This window comes from Myiozetetes cayanensis, unplaced genomic scaffold (assembly GCF_022539395.1).
Source record: "Myiozetetes cayanensis isolate MyiCay16 unplaced genomic scaffold, myiCay2020 scf1, whole genome shotgun sequence".
Taxonomy (NCBI): Eukaryota; Metazoa; Chordata; class Aves; order Passeriformes; family Tyrannidae; genus Myiozetetes; species Myiozetetes cayanensis.
In genome coordinates this window covers 103,565,172-103,580,866 of record NW_026086604.1, presented here as the reverse complement: position 1 = coordinate 103,580,866, position 15,695 = coordinate 103,565,172, and the positions used below count along the sequence as shown (strand labels likewise).

Genomic DNA, 15,695 nt, shown 5'->3' with positions numbered 1-15,695 from the left:
AGTGAAAGCTGCAAGACACATAACTATGTTTGGGCAGCACTGACAGAACCCGACTGTTTACTGCATGTATACAGGAATGTAGCAGTACTAGAAGACAAAGAAAAGTGAGCTGTTATATTTTCTTTTTTCCTTTTGAACCATGAAAAATGAGGCAAAAGTCCATCTCCATTCTCTGCAGAGTATATCCACTCAGCAGGCCATTCAAAGACACTTTTTTTCCCCCCGGCTCTAAATATTTGCCTAATATTAAAGAGAATAGATTTGAAGGCTTTGTTACCTTAATCTTAATAAAATTACGTATAAGGAAAATTACATATCTCCGCTGCATTTATAGTTCCAAAAAGTCAAATTTACCTTATTAGTCAATGTATTTCAAAGATTTTCCTTCACAGAAATTTTTTGTGCTAGCATATTTTGGTTTTGTTTTACATTTTGTCTCCATGTCCTCTCCTAGACTAGTAAAAATGAAGTGTGCTTTTATACATGGTGAGTTGCTCATTTAAAGCTCTAAGAAGATCAGGCTGTAGTTTTAATGCACAAAATTACACAGATCAAAGTAAACCTTGTGCTCCCTACAGGAGATAACCCCTTCAGCTGACTTATCACAGTATCTGCACTGAACACATTGGTTAGTACAAAACTATTTTCCTAGGGTAGGTATTAAATTGGTAGCTGAAATCAAGTGGAAGGTGACAAGGGGGCATTATGGGCTTGCAACTCTCTGATCTGCACAAATGGGCAGAATCCTGACAGTGATACAGAGCACAGGCAGCACTGGAGCCAATCAGTGCAGCATCACAACCTCAGGCAAGAAACATTCACACGCCAGAGTCAACAGGCAAAATCCTCAACAAGTGCAGCTGCTCATGGGAGAGAGCCTTTGCCAGCTTAGTTCACAGCTCTTAAGGTGGTAGCTTTAACAAGTCAGTAGCAACATTTCGGTATAAATATAGCAGCTGGGGTTCTGCAGAGAGCACAAGACTCGGGGAAGCCCAGGTATTCATGTCTTCTCCCACTTCACTCTCAGCTGCAGCTTCCTCAGTTACTCCCTTCTCACCTCCAAAGAGATCCTCATTCCTAAGTCTGCATTTCACCAGATCTAAGCATTGACTCACAGATGATATGTTTAGGATGTTACAGTGACTGTACAACAAGGAAGCAGCAAAATATAAGGTTATTAACAAAAAACCTCAAACAAACAAAACACCCAAACAAACAAACAAACCCAAACAGAATTTTACATATATTTCTTATTGCTCATCTAGTGTCCTAACAAGCCATAACATTTCCTGTTTCCTCATGTATAAATAGGGACACCAAAAATTCCCAGTCAGGAGTACTGAAAAGTTACAAAGCACATAGGGATCTTCAGCTGTGGGTTACAGCATGTTTGCATGCAACATACTTGCACCATATATTGAAATACAGCTAAAATACAGTTTAAAATACAAAGCAGGGCTTTAAGATGTGGCTTTTCACACAACCTACTAAGAGAGCATACCTTTGAAGACTGAATGAAGAAACCCCAAACCCACAACTCATTACTGACACACTGCTGTCCGATCAGGGTAGAAATTTCTACTTGAAGCCACAAAAAATTTATACTGTGGGATTTTTAGTATTAGTTTCTTTCGTACTACAATCTTGCATTTCTATAAAGAGACTATAATTGAATCATAAAGTGTGCCTGGATACTCCAGCTGGCCAGAATGTGAATTAATTCATTGGTGCGTAACTCCAGGAATCTAGTCATTACACATTTCCTTTAGATACAGCAGAATTAACTTAAGAGATGAGACTCCTGCTGATTCTTAAAAGAATGTATGGATGCAACAATCTTAAAGTCATGTTTAGCCTTCATCTTGAAAATGCCATCAGTTGCAGGCAGTAAAATTCAGGCTTTCAATGGGGAGATTATGGCTAGCAAAATCAGACAGGAAGAAAAAAAAGAGACAAACCAAACCAAACCCAAAGCCAATTAACTAAAAAAAAACCACAAGCCCACAAAAATCAAGGACTGAATTAATAAAGTGTTTTATCTCTTTCCTAAAATCTTTTTTCCTGAACATCATTTATATGGGAGATCAGGAACACTGGGGATACTATTTCTGCAGGACCTCAAGTGTATCCTGGCTCTACCTGCACAACTCTTAAACTATGACGGCTGATTTGGAGGGGGGCACCTTCAGGTCCTGGGTGTTAAGCCATTCTCTGGAGGTGTGATGCTCTCCCAACTGCCCCCCTAGCACGTGGCTCTATGAGCCCGTAAGAAGCCCACACAAACCGCGCAGAGGGACGGACGAAAGAGGAAGTTTATTGTGGGGCTGGGGGCTTATAAGGCTTTTGGGGGGATTAAGAAAGAACCAATTACAGTCTCAGGGTACTACAGAAAAACCCAATCAGGTAAAGAGTTAATAGCCAATAGAAAGGGGTTAACAAAGACCAATTAGAAGACCTCAGGATATCTTCCCAGGACATTCCTGCATAAGAGTTCTTTGCAGGGGGTGTCGGGAAGGAGAAGCTGTGACTTTGCAAAAATACAGAAAAGCCATTTTAAGATATGTTTAAACAACATTTAAGACTTCTGTTTCTATAACATTTGAGCTGTTTTCTTCTTTTCCTTCACCAGTCCATCTCTGACAGGACTTCTTCCATCCTACATAGGGTAAATCCATTGCCACATTTAGCAACTATACATATATATATATATATATATATAAAAATGTCTACTGCATTTAACTTAAGTTCCTTAACCTAGAAAATAGCACCAAGTAGAAAGCATAAATAGTATCCATTGGACTGCATTTCACTACACATTTCTAATTATTCACCCCTCCCTTTTATAATTTCTAACCCTTCTCAACAGCTATTTCCTCTTCCACCTATTAAGCTTTGCTGCAATATCTGTATTAAAAAGAAGTAGTAAGGCAGATTATGTACTTTTCAGTGATGAGGTCCCAGCCACACACCACAGGACAGGACTTCACAGCCTTGAAAGATTCCAACCAACCAGTGGGAAAATGGCTTTGGACAAGCCAGACCAATAAAATGCTAAATGTGACAATAACATTGCCCTTTTTATCCAGAATGGCTGGCTGCCACCACATCAAAGAACTGGAGGTCTAATGATGAATACTCCAATGACACAATTCTGTAAGAAAAGAAATCATATTTTCCAAAACCCACTGTTTTTAACAATAATTAGTATATGACATTAACGAAGCACTATACAAGGGTGTTAGTTCACTGAATTATATCCAATGCACTAAAACATCTGGATTTTTGTTTCCAAGATTATTCTTGCTGTTGAACAGCTTTTAAAAAAATAAATAAAAATAAAAATTTGAGACCTTTCATTAGTCCAACAAAGAAAATGAAAAAAAAAAAAAAATCCAATAGTTAGTATGATTTCCTTACCAATTTGATTAATAATCCCTGATGGTAACAAAATTGCAAGTACTATAATACTGTCAAATATTTTCACTATGTTTATATGCCAGTTAGCATCTGCTTTATGAATAGTTTCATCTTTGATTTTGTCAAGCTGAAATATGACAGGTACAAGGAGCAATAAAACTCATTTAATGATTGTTAGCATCTGTTTAGCACCTAAAAGTTGATTTTAAGCAAGCCTTACCTTTAGCAAATTGGTTTAAGCTACCTGAGTGTTTTTCAATTCTTCTTGAATAGGTAACCACCTTTTGGGTCATCTATCTTTGAGTAAATCCTCCATCAGCGGCAACCAATAACCTCCTTCAGAATGGCTGAGATACAGCTGCAGTGGCTGAACTCAAGCACTAACTCTCTTCTCCAATCTGACAGAAAGGAGCTGCTGCTAGCAAATCCAAGCAAGGAACACTTTTGTAAATTAGTGTAAGATTTTTTTAAATTTTATTTTTCTCTCTCCACAAGCTCCTTCATAGTCCTCTATCTTCAAGAAGCCTAGATCTTGTCAGCTGTTAAAGGCACTGACATTTCCCTTAACGACTTTAAACTCAGGATGTGCAATAACATTAGAAATCTTTACAATATTCATATCAAAAAACATCACTAGTTCCATCTACTGCAGTTCCATTACACCTTCTGGGTAAGAGTTCATATAAATTTGCAAGTTTGTGCGAAGGAAGCAAGAGACCCTCTCTTCCTTCATCCTCTCAGCACTAAACCCCGTGATTTTGTGGGAGTCAGAGTCTGAAGTCATAATGAAGCACAGAGAGCGACACTTTACAATACGGCAAGACATCAGTATCCCTTTCTTCTTCACCACTTGAACGATGCTGGTGCTCACTAATATTGCATATGTTTAGACTTGTGATGCTAGGATTGTATCAGTACACTGCTATTAGTAGTGACAGCACTTGCAGAAACTACAGCTATTCTTACTCTACATACATGGCAGAAGCAATGCATCACTTTCTTTTCTCTAATTAAGAATTTCACAATCCCTTTTCAACTACATTTCTCCTTGCAGTTTGAGAAACTCTGCACTAAATTAATTAACAAATACCCGAGGGTCCAGATTTAGGTCTGAAAGTTCCCTTTAAAAGAAATAAAGGCTTATTGGTGTCCTTCTAATATGCAGTGAAGTACAGTGACTTCTATGAAGAAATAAATAACAACCAGAAGAGATATCCTGAAAGACACTCTTGAAAGATAAAATTGCTGGCTAAATCCAAACATTAGACAGATCATTAATGTAAAATGGCCTATGGTTCCTCCCATATGCTGCACTTGTATTAACATGAAATGGTCATATAACAGTACTCCCATAAATTTTCCCCACTGTAACAGGTTTGTGCTTTGAAAAGAAAACACAGCTGGTTTTTTTTGCTAACATAAAGATTCACATCTGCTAATTTAATCCATGTTTAATGATCTCATAGATAAAAGCAAACCTGGAGGAAGAGACTGTATGGCCAAGTTTAATCATAAACTGTTCCTTTCTGTATAAATGGTTGTTTACCTCCAATGCTGAGGAAGTTCATCCCTGAGCTTAGAGAAATCAGATTTTATTACAACTTGTGTTAACACACATGAGTGGATTTAAATGGAATAAGCCAAAATAGATACTGTCCTCAAATATCGACCTTTTGCCTCTCATGGAAGCTGCTTCCCCTGGCGCAGGAACAGTGAAACTGTAAATCCACAAAGTATTCAGATAATCTAAAACTAGCACTGGCTTACCTAAAATAATTTGTGCTGTAAAAAGTACCCAACTGCTAAGAATGAGTTATACATAATGGGCACAAATTAAAGCATGCAATTTTTCATGTGAACACAAGAAATAACATCCTCTTATGAAATGGCTGTTTCTGGGACAAATGAAGAGAAGACAGGATAGACTAGCCAGCATCCTGCTTCACCTGTACAGAGCCTGTGTAGCCCTACTTTTAACATCTTTGAGAATAATCAGCCAGAAGACTGGGAGTAAAAGACATCAGACAGTCAGCTTCTACCATTCATTTCTTCCCCAGACTGCAACCTTAAAAAGTCCACAATAAGATACCAATGCAAATTCAGAAACCAACTCATTTCCATTCCTCCCTTCACACAACAAAAAGACTTAAGAGTGAAAGATCATCCCTATGCCCAGCTCTTAAAGTCCTAATCAAATCTTTTCATTAAAAATTAATTTGGATCACAGTTTTAATACTGCTAGTATAGATTTATGCAGGGGGGAAGAGTCTGGATGCTATTTTTCAAATTTATCATTGAGGAAAATGGTGGAAGTGGGAAGGAAACCAAATTTAAAAAAAAAGAAAAAAACAAAAAACCAAAACAAAACAAGTATTGTAAAAGAGAGTAACTGTATTCAATCAACACTCTCAAGGAGGAAACACAAAAGTACATTATCTTGCACATGATTTAAAATCAGTTTTAATGCATACACACATCAGCCAGCTGCTAGGTTTACTGCAACTTAATTAGTCCCCACCTGGCAAGAGAGAAAGAGTAATAAATAATAGGCAGTTTTACCCTCCTTGTTTAAAGCAACTTTCCAGGAATAAAAGCAGTCGTAAAACCCTGACATCAAATAGTACATGGCAATGAATGAGCAGAAAACCTTCTTATTCACTGGAAGCTGGCACAGAGGTTGGTTCTAAAAGGCACTTAAATATATATTAATTTTTTCTGGCATAGAATCTGTCTGAGACTAATTTTGTATGATTAAAGTTAAAACCATCATTGATGAACCCAGACTGACAAACCTATAGATATTTAGTGGGAAGCCTCAACTTGAAAAAGCCCTGTGCCTCCTGAAGTCCAGATTGTCAAGATGTCATATATCTGAAGAGGAGATTTTTAATGTAAAATTTAATAACATTTAGTGGAAAAAATACTCATGAGTTCTTTTCAGGTCCAACATCTTCCACTACCCCACTGTCAATTGATCCGGTTTCACAGTGACATTTCCTCACTTTGAAAATGTTCTCTTCATTGCTAAGCAAAACATGCATATACACAGCAGGTAAACTAGGATAAAGTGCAACAGAATATAAATAAGTGCTTCCAAGTATATGCAACAAGCAACCCCAAAAAACCTCCCAGGTTCCTTCTGATCTCTCATATGATATTTGTACTTCAATTTTTGGAATACCTTTAGTACACTGAAAGATAAAGAACTTGCATAATGCTACAGTGAGGGGTTTTAGTTGTTCTTTTTAAAATAATAATACAGTGCTGTTCTTTTAAATAGTCTTTTTCTTCTTGGTAAGGGATCAGAGAGGGAGGAAACTGGTATGCCAAAGCTTTTAGGATTTTCTGAATAGATGTTAAGTGGTGTCTAAATGAGCAGATCCCACCTGAGAGACAGGCACTGGCTGCAGTGTCTGGTCAAAGGGTAAGTAATTTCTCTTTTCTGTCTTCCTTTTCTCTCCTCCCCTTTATCATCTCCGACAGCTAGCCATCTGAGGTATGAATCATCTCCTCCACTACAGCTCTTCAACTGAATAGATGTTTTAAAGGAAACAGACTGAGGAAAAGTTAGCACTAAGTGAATCAAAAGCAGAACTGTGTGCTTAGAAGCATGTATCAACCTATATATTTTCAGGGTTCATTCCCACATTGTTTCCAACATTTAAAAGGTAAATGTGAGTGTTTGTGTGCATGGGTAGTAGGAAGGCATGTTTCTTCCCCATCGTTCCATGCCAGAAAGGTGAGGGATGTGACCCTCAAACTTCATTCCTTCATTTCCCTCTGCATCAGGAGAAGGCTGCTATTACCTTTCTCCCTTTCAACCTTACTCTCACTCTTTCTCCTCCTCCCCATAAAGTGGCTTGCAGACAACTTGCAGGTTGTGTTGAAGAGTGCTAGCCAATATACGTCAGCATTGATCTTTCTTGTCTCCTCTAAGTCTTACATAATAAAAGTAAAATCAAGGTTTCAGGAAAGTAACCTAATATTTCAGATAAGGTATGAGGGGTTTATAAGAGTTCCTTTAAGCTATTTTGTAAATTAAAACCAATCATTTTGGTATTATTTTGCTGCTGTTTGGAAGGAGACTGCATAATATTTGTTCAGTTTTGTCCCCACTGTACTTGGTTCATCATGACTAACATGCATCTTTTCCTGAACACAGTGTGCAGTGTCTGCCATTTGTTATATAAGAAGAAAAAAGCAAAACATCCTTCACTCCAGAAGGCAAAAGATTTCTACCTGTACATATATGCCTACTGAAAAATTTCAGCAAATGAAAATGGAAAACGTTGGCAGGTCAAAAAATCAAACTACAAAGTTTGATTTCACTTGGGAACTCCCTCTTCCTCTAACGGGGCTTCCAGGCTGCTTAAAAATCCGACTGCTGTTATTCCAGCTCCCCTCTAGTGCCATGTTTCTCCAAATTTCACATAAGAATTTCCCAGGCATGTGCCACAAAATAGTTAACTATAAGTGAAACTGATTGCACTGCATGAAGAAATTATAAACCCATTACAGTAAAACATTTTCAGTGTGAATTCAAATGCTCTCCTCTCCAATAGAACTTTATAATATACTAAGCCCTCAGACACACTGGGGCCTAAAACACATTATGAAATGCTTTTTTTTCACTCAGAATAATATTTACAGAAGTAATAATAATTCTAAACAGGTAACACTGTAGGATTTCAAAATGTTATGGGTAAGCTGTTAAATATTAAAGAAGTTCCTTTTAATACATGTGCCACAAAAACAATCTCAGAGAAGTCCAGAATATAAAACATGGCACTTGTATAACTTGATTTGGTTTGTTTTCCCCCACATCTAATTTCCTAAAAAGAATTTTTAATTCATCATTTTTAATTTGTTAACTTCTGTACACTGAGTATAATCAGTCTGTGGGGCCACTGCATTAGAACTAACCAGCTAAACAGAACAACCCCTGAAGATTTCTGTATGGAACAGCAAAGATTCTCCTGCTCACAGTGCACCAGTACTGAAGTTCCAAAATCTACACTTGCTGCAGCCATTCAGTATGATTCTACTCCAAATGCAAAGCACTGACTAGAAATTTGAGGACTTTCCACCCAGAGGTAACAACATTACCACAATTTTACAGTTGAACAAACTAAGGCACAAAAGTGTTAAGTGGGTCACACAAGCAGTAAATGCCTTATTTAAGCAGCTGTTCTAAAAGAAAAAGTAAATTAAGAAACCAGCTAAACACACCAGAAACATTAAATAGTAAGAGAGGAAGAGGGTTACACCCCTTATAAAAAACGCCTTCCACCCCACATGCACCCACAGAAAAAACACTTGTGCACGGAAGTAAACATAAAAGCTGAGACACAAACATGCAGAGAAGAACTTATTTATGCACAGGGCCAGCTGAACACACGTACACAGGCACTTACTTGATCTATTTCCATTAACTTGGGGTAGGCACCTGGCCACTCGATCGCCACCTTCACTATATCAGCAGGAGGGGGCATTGCGACGCTGCTGTTCACCGGAGCCGGTACAACTGGACACTAAATACTGCAGAGAGTCTCTCTCATTCACACCTGCAGGGAGGAGAAAAAAAAAAAAAAAAGAATAATACAGCAGCTCAGACAGAACTCCAGCGCTGCTGCTTCAGTCTCCTACATTACCCCTGGCTGGGCAGGTGGATGAAAATGTATGTGTGTATGTATGTGCAAGAACAGAAGAATGGCACATATTAGAGAGGCAAACACAGGACACAATGCCACGACACACTGCACAGCTCAACAGTCTGCTAGAAAGATGGCTGAAGCACTGAAATGTACGGTGAATAATAGGCATGCATTAGATTTAAATAGAAAAACTATTTTTAAATATTATTTAATATGCTGGTGGGGAAAAAGCGACAAACTAGAGGATGCTCCTGTTACAGTGTCACTCCTGGAGTCCCAGGGAACGTGACCAAATCAGTTAATGCTGGTGCTCCTGGAAAAGAGATTGCCCAGGAAGTTATGGCCAGGAAACACTGTTTCTTTTAACTATAGCAATGATCTTCTGGGTGTTCACAAATAGATCACTGCACTATAGCAACCAGTATGTCAGGAAGAAGGCAGAACACACAGCAGTTTCCACATATATATACACACACACATCCTCACCTAACGGATCAAGAGATACCCATATATAAATACTTCTCTGTGGTACATCACAGGCACGTGAATACACAGTGATATAGTATGCATTCACAGTGATATAATCAGCTACATAAGACGTCATAGTTCTGCAAGAATATGAGTACCTACAGGATCTCATGTCAAATAGTGCAGGCTGTGAATCTGGGGGAAGGAGAAGAAAGGGGAAGAACTAAATCCTTAGGTTTTGCAGAATTTAAGTTCTGCCTCTTTTGACTCACCAAGTTCTGTCTCCTTTGACTCATCAAAGTTTGTAACCTCACGACAACAACAACAAATGTTTTTGAAGAGGGTGTAGCACCTCGCGGGGCTTGCAAACAAACCTGCACCCCTCTCCCAGCTCAGTGGTAGCAGGACACTCTCTCTAGTAGCAAAGCTCTGCAATTCTCAGACACGACAACCCATGCGCCCTGCTGCAGACAGGGAGGTTCCTGCTTGCTTTGCCTAGCCCTCCATGCCAACCGTGGCGCTTCCCGCACACTCTGCTGAGTGAGAACCCAGCGAAGCGCCATCACGTATGATACAACAACAGAATCTGCAGAAATCCCCAGAGGTGCAGTCCCACTTCCTCTTAGCAGAAAAAGAGAAGGAAGTGGTGAAAGCACGGACACATGCTTGCACATAGACCCTTTGAAAGAGCTAAGACAAGGAGAGGAGCTGGCTGAGTCTACCAGACATCCAAAAGCCACAAACAGGTACAGGTAAGAAAAGGCTCTGACCACCTTCAGTTGCTGCTTCAACTAACCCAGTGTAAAAACCTTTATTCAACTGCAGCAGAAGTGTGAACTTCTGTCTGAACACCAGTCTGAACAAAATCACGAAATCATCCCTTTATGGAAAAATGTTGTAGCTTTGTCTCATGCTACATTTCTAAGTTGGAGTTCATCCAGTCTTCATGTGCACAGCTCTGCCTTTCCTTTTTTCTCATGTGCCTCTGGTATGCTCTGAAAAGACTCAGTCCTCTGAGTCTGCAAGCCCTGCTACATTCTACATAGGGTTCTCAACACACACTATAAAAGCAATTTGAGAACTTTAACACTCCAGCAATTTATTTCCAACAATGGCAGTTCTGACGCTGCCAGGATCACACATCACCACAAAGCAAAGCACAAGGCAGTAAATAAGACAATGGACTGTCTATAAATAAGACTGGATTGCAGGAAGTGCCTTGAAAGACTAAACAATGTGATTAAGAAACACTGTGATATTGTCTACATTTGGTAGATGTTACAGGAACCAGGAATAAACACAATTCAAGCATGCAGCTGGCTTGCTGGTCATTAAGAAGAGACAGACACTTACTTTTGGCTGTCTTTTACACTGCAGAGCCTTAGAGGATGCAAAGCTACCACCACTTCTCCCCTGACAAATCACGCACCCACCATTTCCACGTCCCACCAGTACTTCCCTTGCTGCACAGCACACTGCCTCAGCCAACAACCAGAAAAAAAGTATTTTTGGTCATCTGGTTTTTACCATGTTCAAGTCTAACAGCTTTCCAGAGGTAGTACAAGATTTGCTGGCAGCAATGGGCTGTTAATCCACCTTGACTGTCAATTGAAACAGACTTTGGCACCTTCTGCTCCCAAACCCACAGTGATGCTGTTTCCCACCTCCTCAGAAGTGCAATCCTTGGTAGTCTTAGTCTGCTGTCATTTTGGAATTAAACCACCTGCAGCTGTCTGACCTAATGCCTGACCAACAGGTTTCTCCCTGCTTTCCCCGGCTTGGCACTCCATCCCTGGCAGGAGGGATGCTGGAAGCCTCTGCCAGAGCCTGAGTTTACTGGCCACAGTACAAAAGGGCAGAAGGCAGCAGCTCCTACCAGACAAACTTCACGGAGGATAGTTTCAGATGAGTAAGCCCTTATTTTCAACAAGTTTTATTACCCCCCATCATGTTTCTTCTAAAGTTTTAATGAAAAAAAAAATCATCTGTAGGCCACATACCTAAAGAGATAGAAGGAAGACCTATATAAAACATAGAATCCACCTAGTGCATGGGCAAAGAGTTTCTTTTGACTGGGAAGACAGGGAATCAGTCTGGAGCACTGTCATCTCTCACTGCAAGAGGCAAAGGAAAGTTATCTTGCCACCCAATGCCTTCCCTTGGAGGTTCACTAACTCCAAAGCTCACAATAAATGCTGGAGAAAAAAACACTGATTCATGACCATTGGCCATAAGTACAAAAGCAAAACAACATAACACAGCGATAAATTTGCAGAAGACTTCCATTTTCCCATACAAATGAGGGCATTAACCCTCGTTTTACTTTCGTGAATTGTGGGCAATCTTAACAAGTCACGTAGGAAGAAAGGTTTAAGAAAGAAGAGTCAAGGTAAGTTGATGGTAAGTTAACCAAATTCAGCTATGGAAAATAAGCATTTACATTCCAAAGCAAGGCACAAGAGAAGTCTGCCAGAGCATGCAGAAGACAATTTCAACGTGACTAGTTTTAACGTAGGCTTGCACAGATCTGCTACATAATTATAATTATTACTATACACATGCTTATACAGTCATAAAATACAAAGCTAAGCGACAGATCTTTACCTAATACAAATGGATGTAGTTTCACTTTTCCCACCAGAAGACCAACTCAAAGATATCAATGTGGTCTGAATGCTGAAAAGCAGATAAAATCATCACTTTCTTTCTGTTTCTCTGTGGACATCCTAGTCAAATGTGCTGACTTTTTCTTTCTTAGTTCATAATCTTATGAATCCAATGCAGGATCCAAAAGATAATTTAGTTTCATTCTACTATGTAGCAATGCCAGAAGCAAATATCCTTTTTGGGTTTTTTCAAGGCCAAAATAGATGCTTAGCTGTCATCGCAAAATTATTATTGCAAAGAAAATTCTGCAGCCTACAGTGCTGACAATTCAAAATTACCTACTATTTATGCCAGTGGTACGCAGTGTGCTAGACACTGCCCAGTAAAATAAGGAAGGCACACACCCTGGTGTGATATGCTTCCAATTTAGTAAGCAATTTTCATTACGTGAATGAAGAACTAGAACTGATTTCAAAAGCTTTTCGTTACACCAGCAGCAGTCAAGCAGTGAAAAGGATAGGGATGCCACTGAAGGGTCTAGTTATGGAGTTTTCTCAAGTGCAATTCCTTTTTCTCTCCCAGTGGGAACTGAGAAGCACTGACATGTAAGAGCAACTTTGCAGCTCATTAAAATATTTATTTTCAAGGCAGAATCTGAAGGCGAGAGGATGCATGTGAAGGCACAAGTGTATGAAGGGGAGGAAAGAGTCTGAGAAAAAGGAAGGCAAATTCCCATTGTTTTCCCTAATGCATGCAAGGAGCTGTAACCAGGAGGTTGTTTAAACAACTTATATGCTCAAAAGAACAATATTTTATAATTTGAGGGAAAAAACCCCAGCAATCAAAACAGGTCTACCACTTGAGCACACTTTCTTCCATCAATGTGGTTTTGCAGAACTATGACAGATTAGCCTATTAAAGTGCAAATTTGGTGATTTATAGTTATTACCACATATGGTATATATATGCATTTCAGCTATGCTATGAAGTGCTTGTAGTGGTCTACTAAGTCAGAGAAATAAACACTCAAGTTGGAAATCAAAGTATATTAAATTTAATGTAAAAATGCATCAGCACAGACGTGCAAGCTCTCAATTTACCTGCCTGGCTCTGAGGGATTCACTCAGCACAAAACATATTGAATTTTTCCTTTCTACCTATGCACTGCATGGGGAAAACAGGATTTTATTCGTGTATGAAATTAGTTCTCAGTGGAACTCTTCCTTTTTCTTTTTTTTATTTCTTTCTTTAAACTTGTTTTGCAATTTCCTTGGCACTTTCCATACAAAGATCTCAAAGTACTTTAAATAATTTAAAGCTATCAGAGCACATCTCTCAAGAAATAAACTCTATTCTTACTCTTCAGACAGGAGAAAAATGCAAAGCTAACAGGAGATATGTGACTTGCAGCTCTACTCGTGTATGAAAACAGAAGCCTAAAACAGCTTGTTTCTCAGAAGAGATGTAATAGTCAAAGAGCAGGCCAGGTCATTTCGTGAGCAGCTTGAGTAGGAGAATTAATGATCAAAAAGCTGCCGAAGGAACACCAAGTGCACTTGAGAATTTAAGAAAACAAAGCATGTGTTTCTCCTTCCTGGACAAAAGGCAGCATATATAGGAATCACCTGGAACTGGCACAGATCCTTCCCCCACACACACCCCGTGCCCTGCCTCCCTCCCGGGCAGATTTTTCCATGGCATTTCTTCAAGGCAAAGGGAAGGGAGGGCAATAGTGGTGACAGAACAAAGCAGGGCACAGCAGGTGCTGGCAGGGAGCTGAGCCCCTGGCCGGGCATGCAGGGTCCCACAGCAGGAGGAGAGGCACGGGTCCCTCCGCTCAGCACCTTACGTAAGTAACCACTTCTTGTCAAACCTCATCAGCTTCCTCCCCTCAGCTCCCGCCGCCCCGGCAAACAGAAACTAAGTGGCAAGTTCAGCTGGAAGGTCCCTCGGGGACCAAGTCTGATTAACGATTTTAGAAAGATAATCCACTGCTGGATTAATATCCCCCAAGAGAGTTATTTTTGGAGTTAAACTGCATGACTGAACAGCTGAATCTAAGGAGCTGTAAACATGCTCTACTATCTCTGCAAGAAATAAAAACAGGGCACAGAAGCCAGGGGGCTGGATGTACACTTTGTGTACATAAAAAGGCTTTCATGCCGCCTTTCTCCCTTTTGTTGCCTGTTCAGTGCTATTCGCCCCTGAACTAGACAGGAGTCAAAGGCCCAGCAGACCCATGCCAATAAAATCTACAGAGGCTTTGACACAAATGGAAGATAAAGCTGTATAGGAGCTATGAGCTGTATTCTATCAAGAGATGGAAAAAATGCAGTGATCTCAGAGAGCAGGCAACCCGGGGGGCTGCTATCCCCTCTGCAGCAGCCACCAACACTGCAGGAAAACATGACCCCACTCAACAGATTTTCATGGTTCAGAGCGGTCCATCCGCTTCGCAACATCCCTACATTTCTTTGATGTTGAACCCTCAACCTGCTGATCAATAATGCATCGTTAGCCCAGGAATGCACCATTTAATATGAAGATAAAATGAACTTTGGACCCTTCAAGTTTAAATACAACACTTTTCCTCTCCAAAATACCTGAAAACCAAGTATTGGAGAACATTTTAGGAACATGGCATTAAAATGTACAGAACAGGACAATTTTTGCCACTGGTAAAGCTGTTCAGGAAGCATGGCTAATAATCGTGAGGTTATCACCTATCTCATTCCCATATACCCATAACCTTTCTTCACAATTTCATTCTAAGCATTTTCTCTTTCCCACAGTCATCTTGTTCCTCTTCTTAGGAAGCATTTTATGTCATTGAGGCTGTACTGTCATTGACAGGCCAGCCCACTCTCAAAAAAAGTACTCTTCAAAACTAGAGAGAAAAAAAGGCTTTAATGGGTGCTTCAAAAGAAAATGTGGAAGAAAACACAACAGACTGTATGTACTCAAAATATAAGCAAGCAGACTGCCTGGTCTTGCTTCTAAAGCACATATTGAAGCATGACAGAAAAATTCAGGTACTTTAACTTGAACTCCCCTGCTTCTAGGAAGATCATTCTCCTTTTACTAAGGAACTTTTAGTTACATGTCTGTAATTCAGAAGAGGACTGAAAACTTAGTTTTGATTATTCAAGTTTTTATTTGAACCTTTGTGGGAATCTAATTAACACTCATATACCATACAGAAAGATGTCTGTTCACTAAAGACCTTTATATATAAGGTCTTTGAACTAGAGATAAGGAGAGTATCAAACTCAAGTATTCAAAAGACAATTCCAATTAAAAGAAATTGTTATTATCATTGTTGTTCTTATTCTTGTTGTTAAAATAAACCAACTCACAAAACACCCAACACAAAACCAAAATGCACCAACACAACCCCCACACCAACAGCCCAGAAGTCAAAGAGCTAAAGCTTCACAAAAAAGTGCATGATTTTTCAAAGATGCTGAGTACCTGCCTAGCACATGAAACATGCAGACCATGGCAGGTATCAAGCACAGAAACAAAATCAAATTCAGCTACTCTGAATAC

The 15,695-nt window shown here is 39.5% G+C and overlaps 1 protein-coding gene across 1 annotated transcript in view; it reads right to left on the bottom strand.

The window, feature by feature from the left end:
- The window catches only part of ELMO1 (engulfment and cell motility 1), a 312,368-nt gene that overhangs the window by 250,408 nt on the left and 46,265 nt on the right, over positions 1-15,695 (bottom strand). The window contains exon 3 of the mRNA XM_050308939.1: positions 8,832-8,981. Within this exon, the coding sequence (XP_050164896.1) occupies positions 8,832-8,909 (78 nt within the window). The 5' untranslated portion in view covers positions 8,910-8,981. The remainder of the gene's footprint in view (positions 1-8,831; positions 8,982-15,695) is intronic.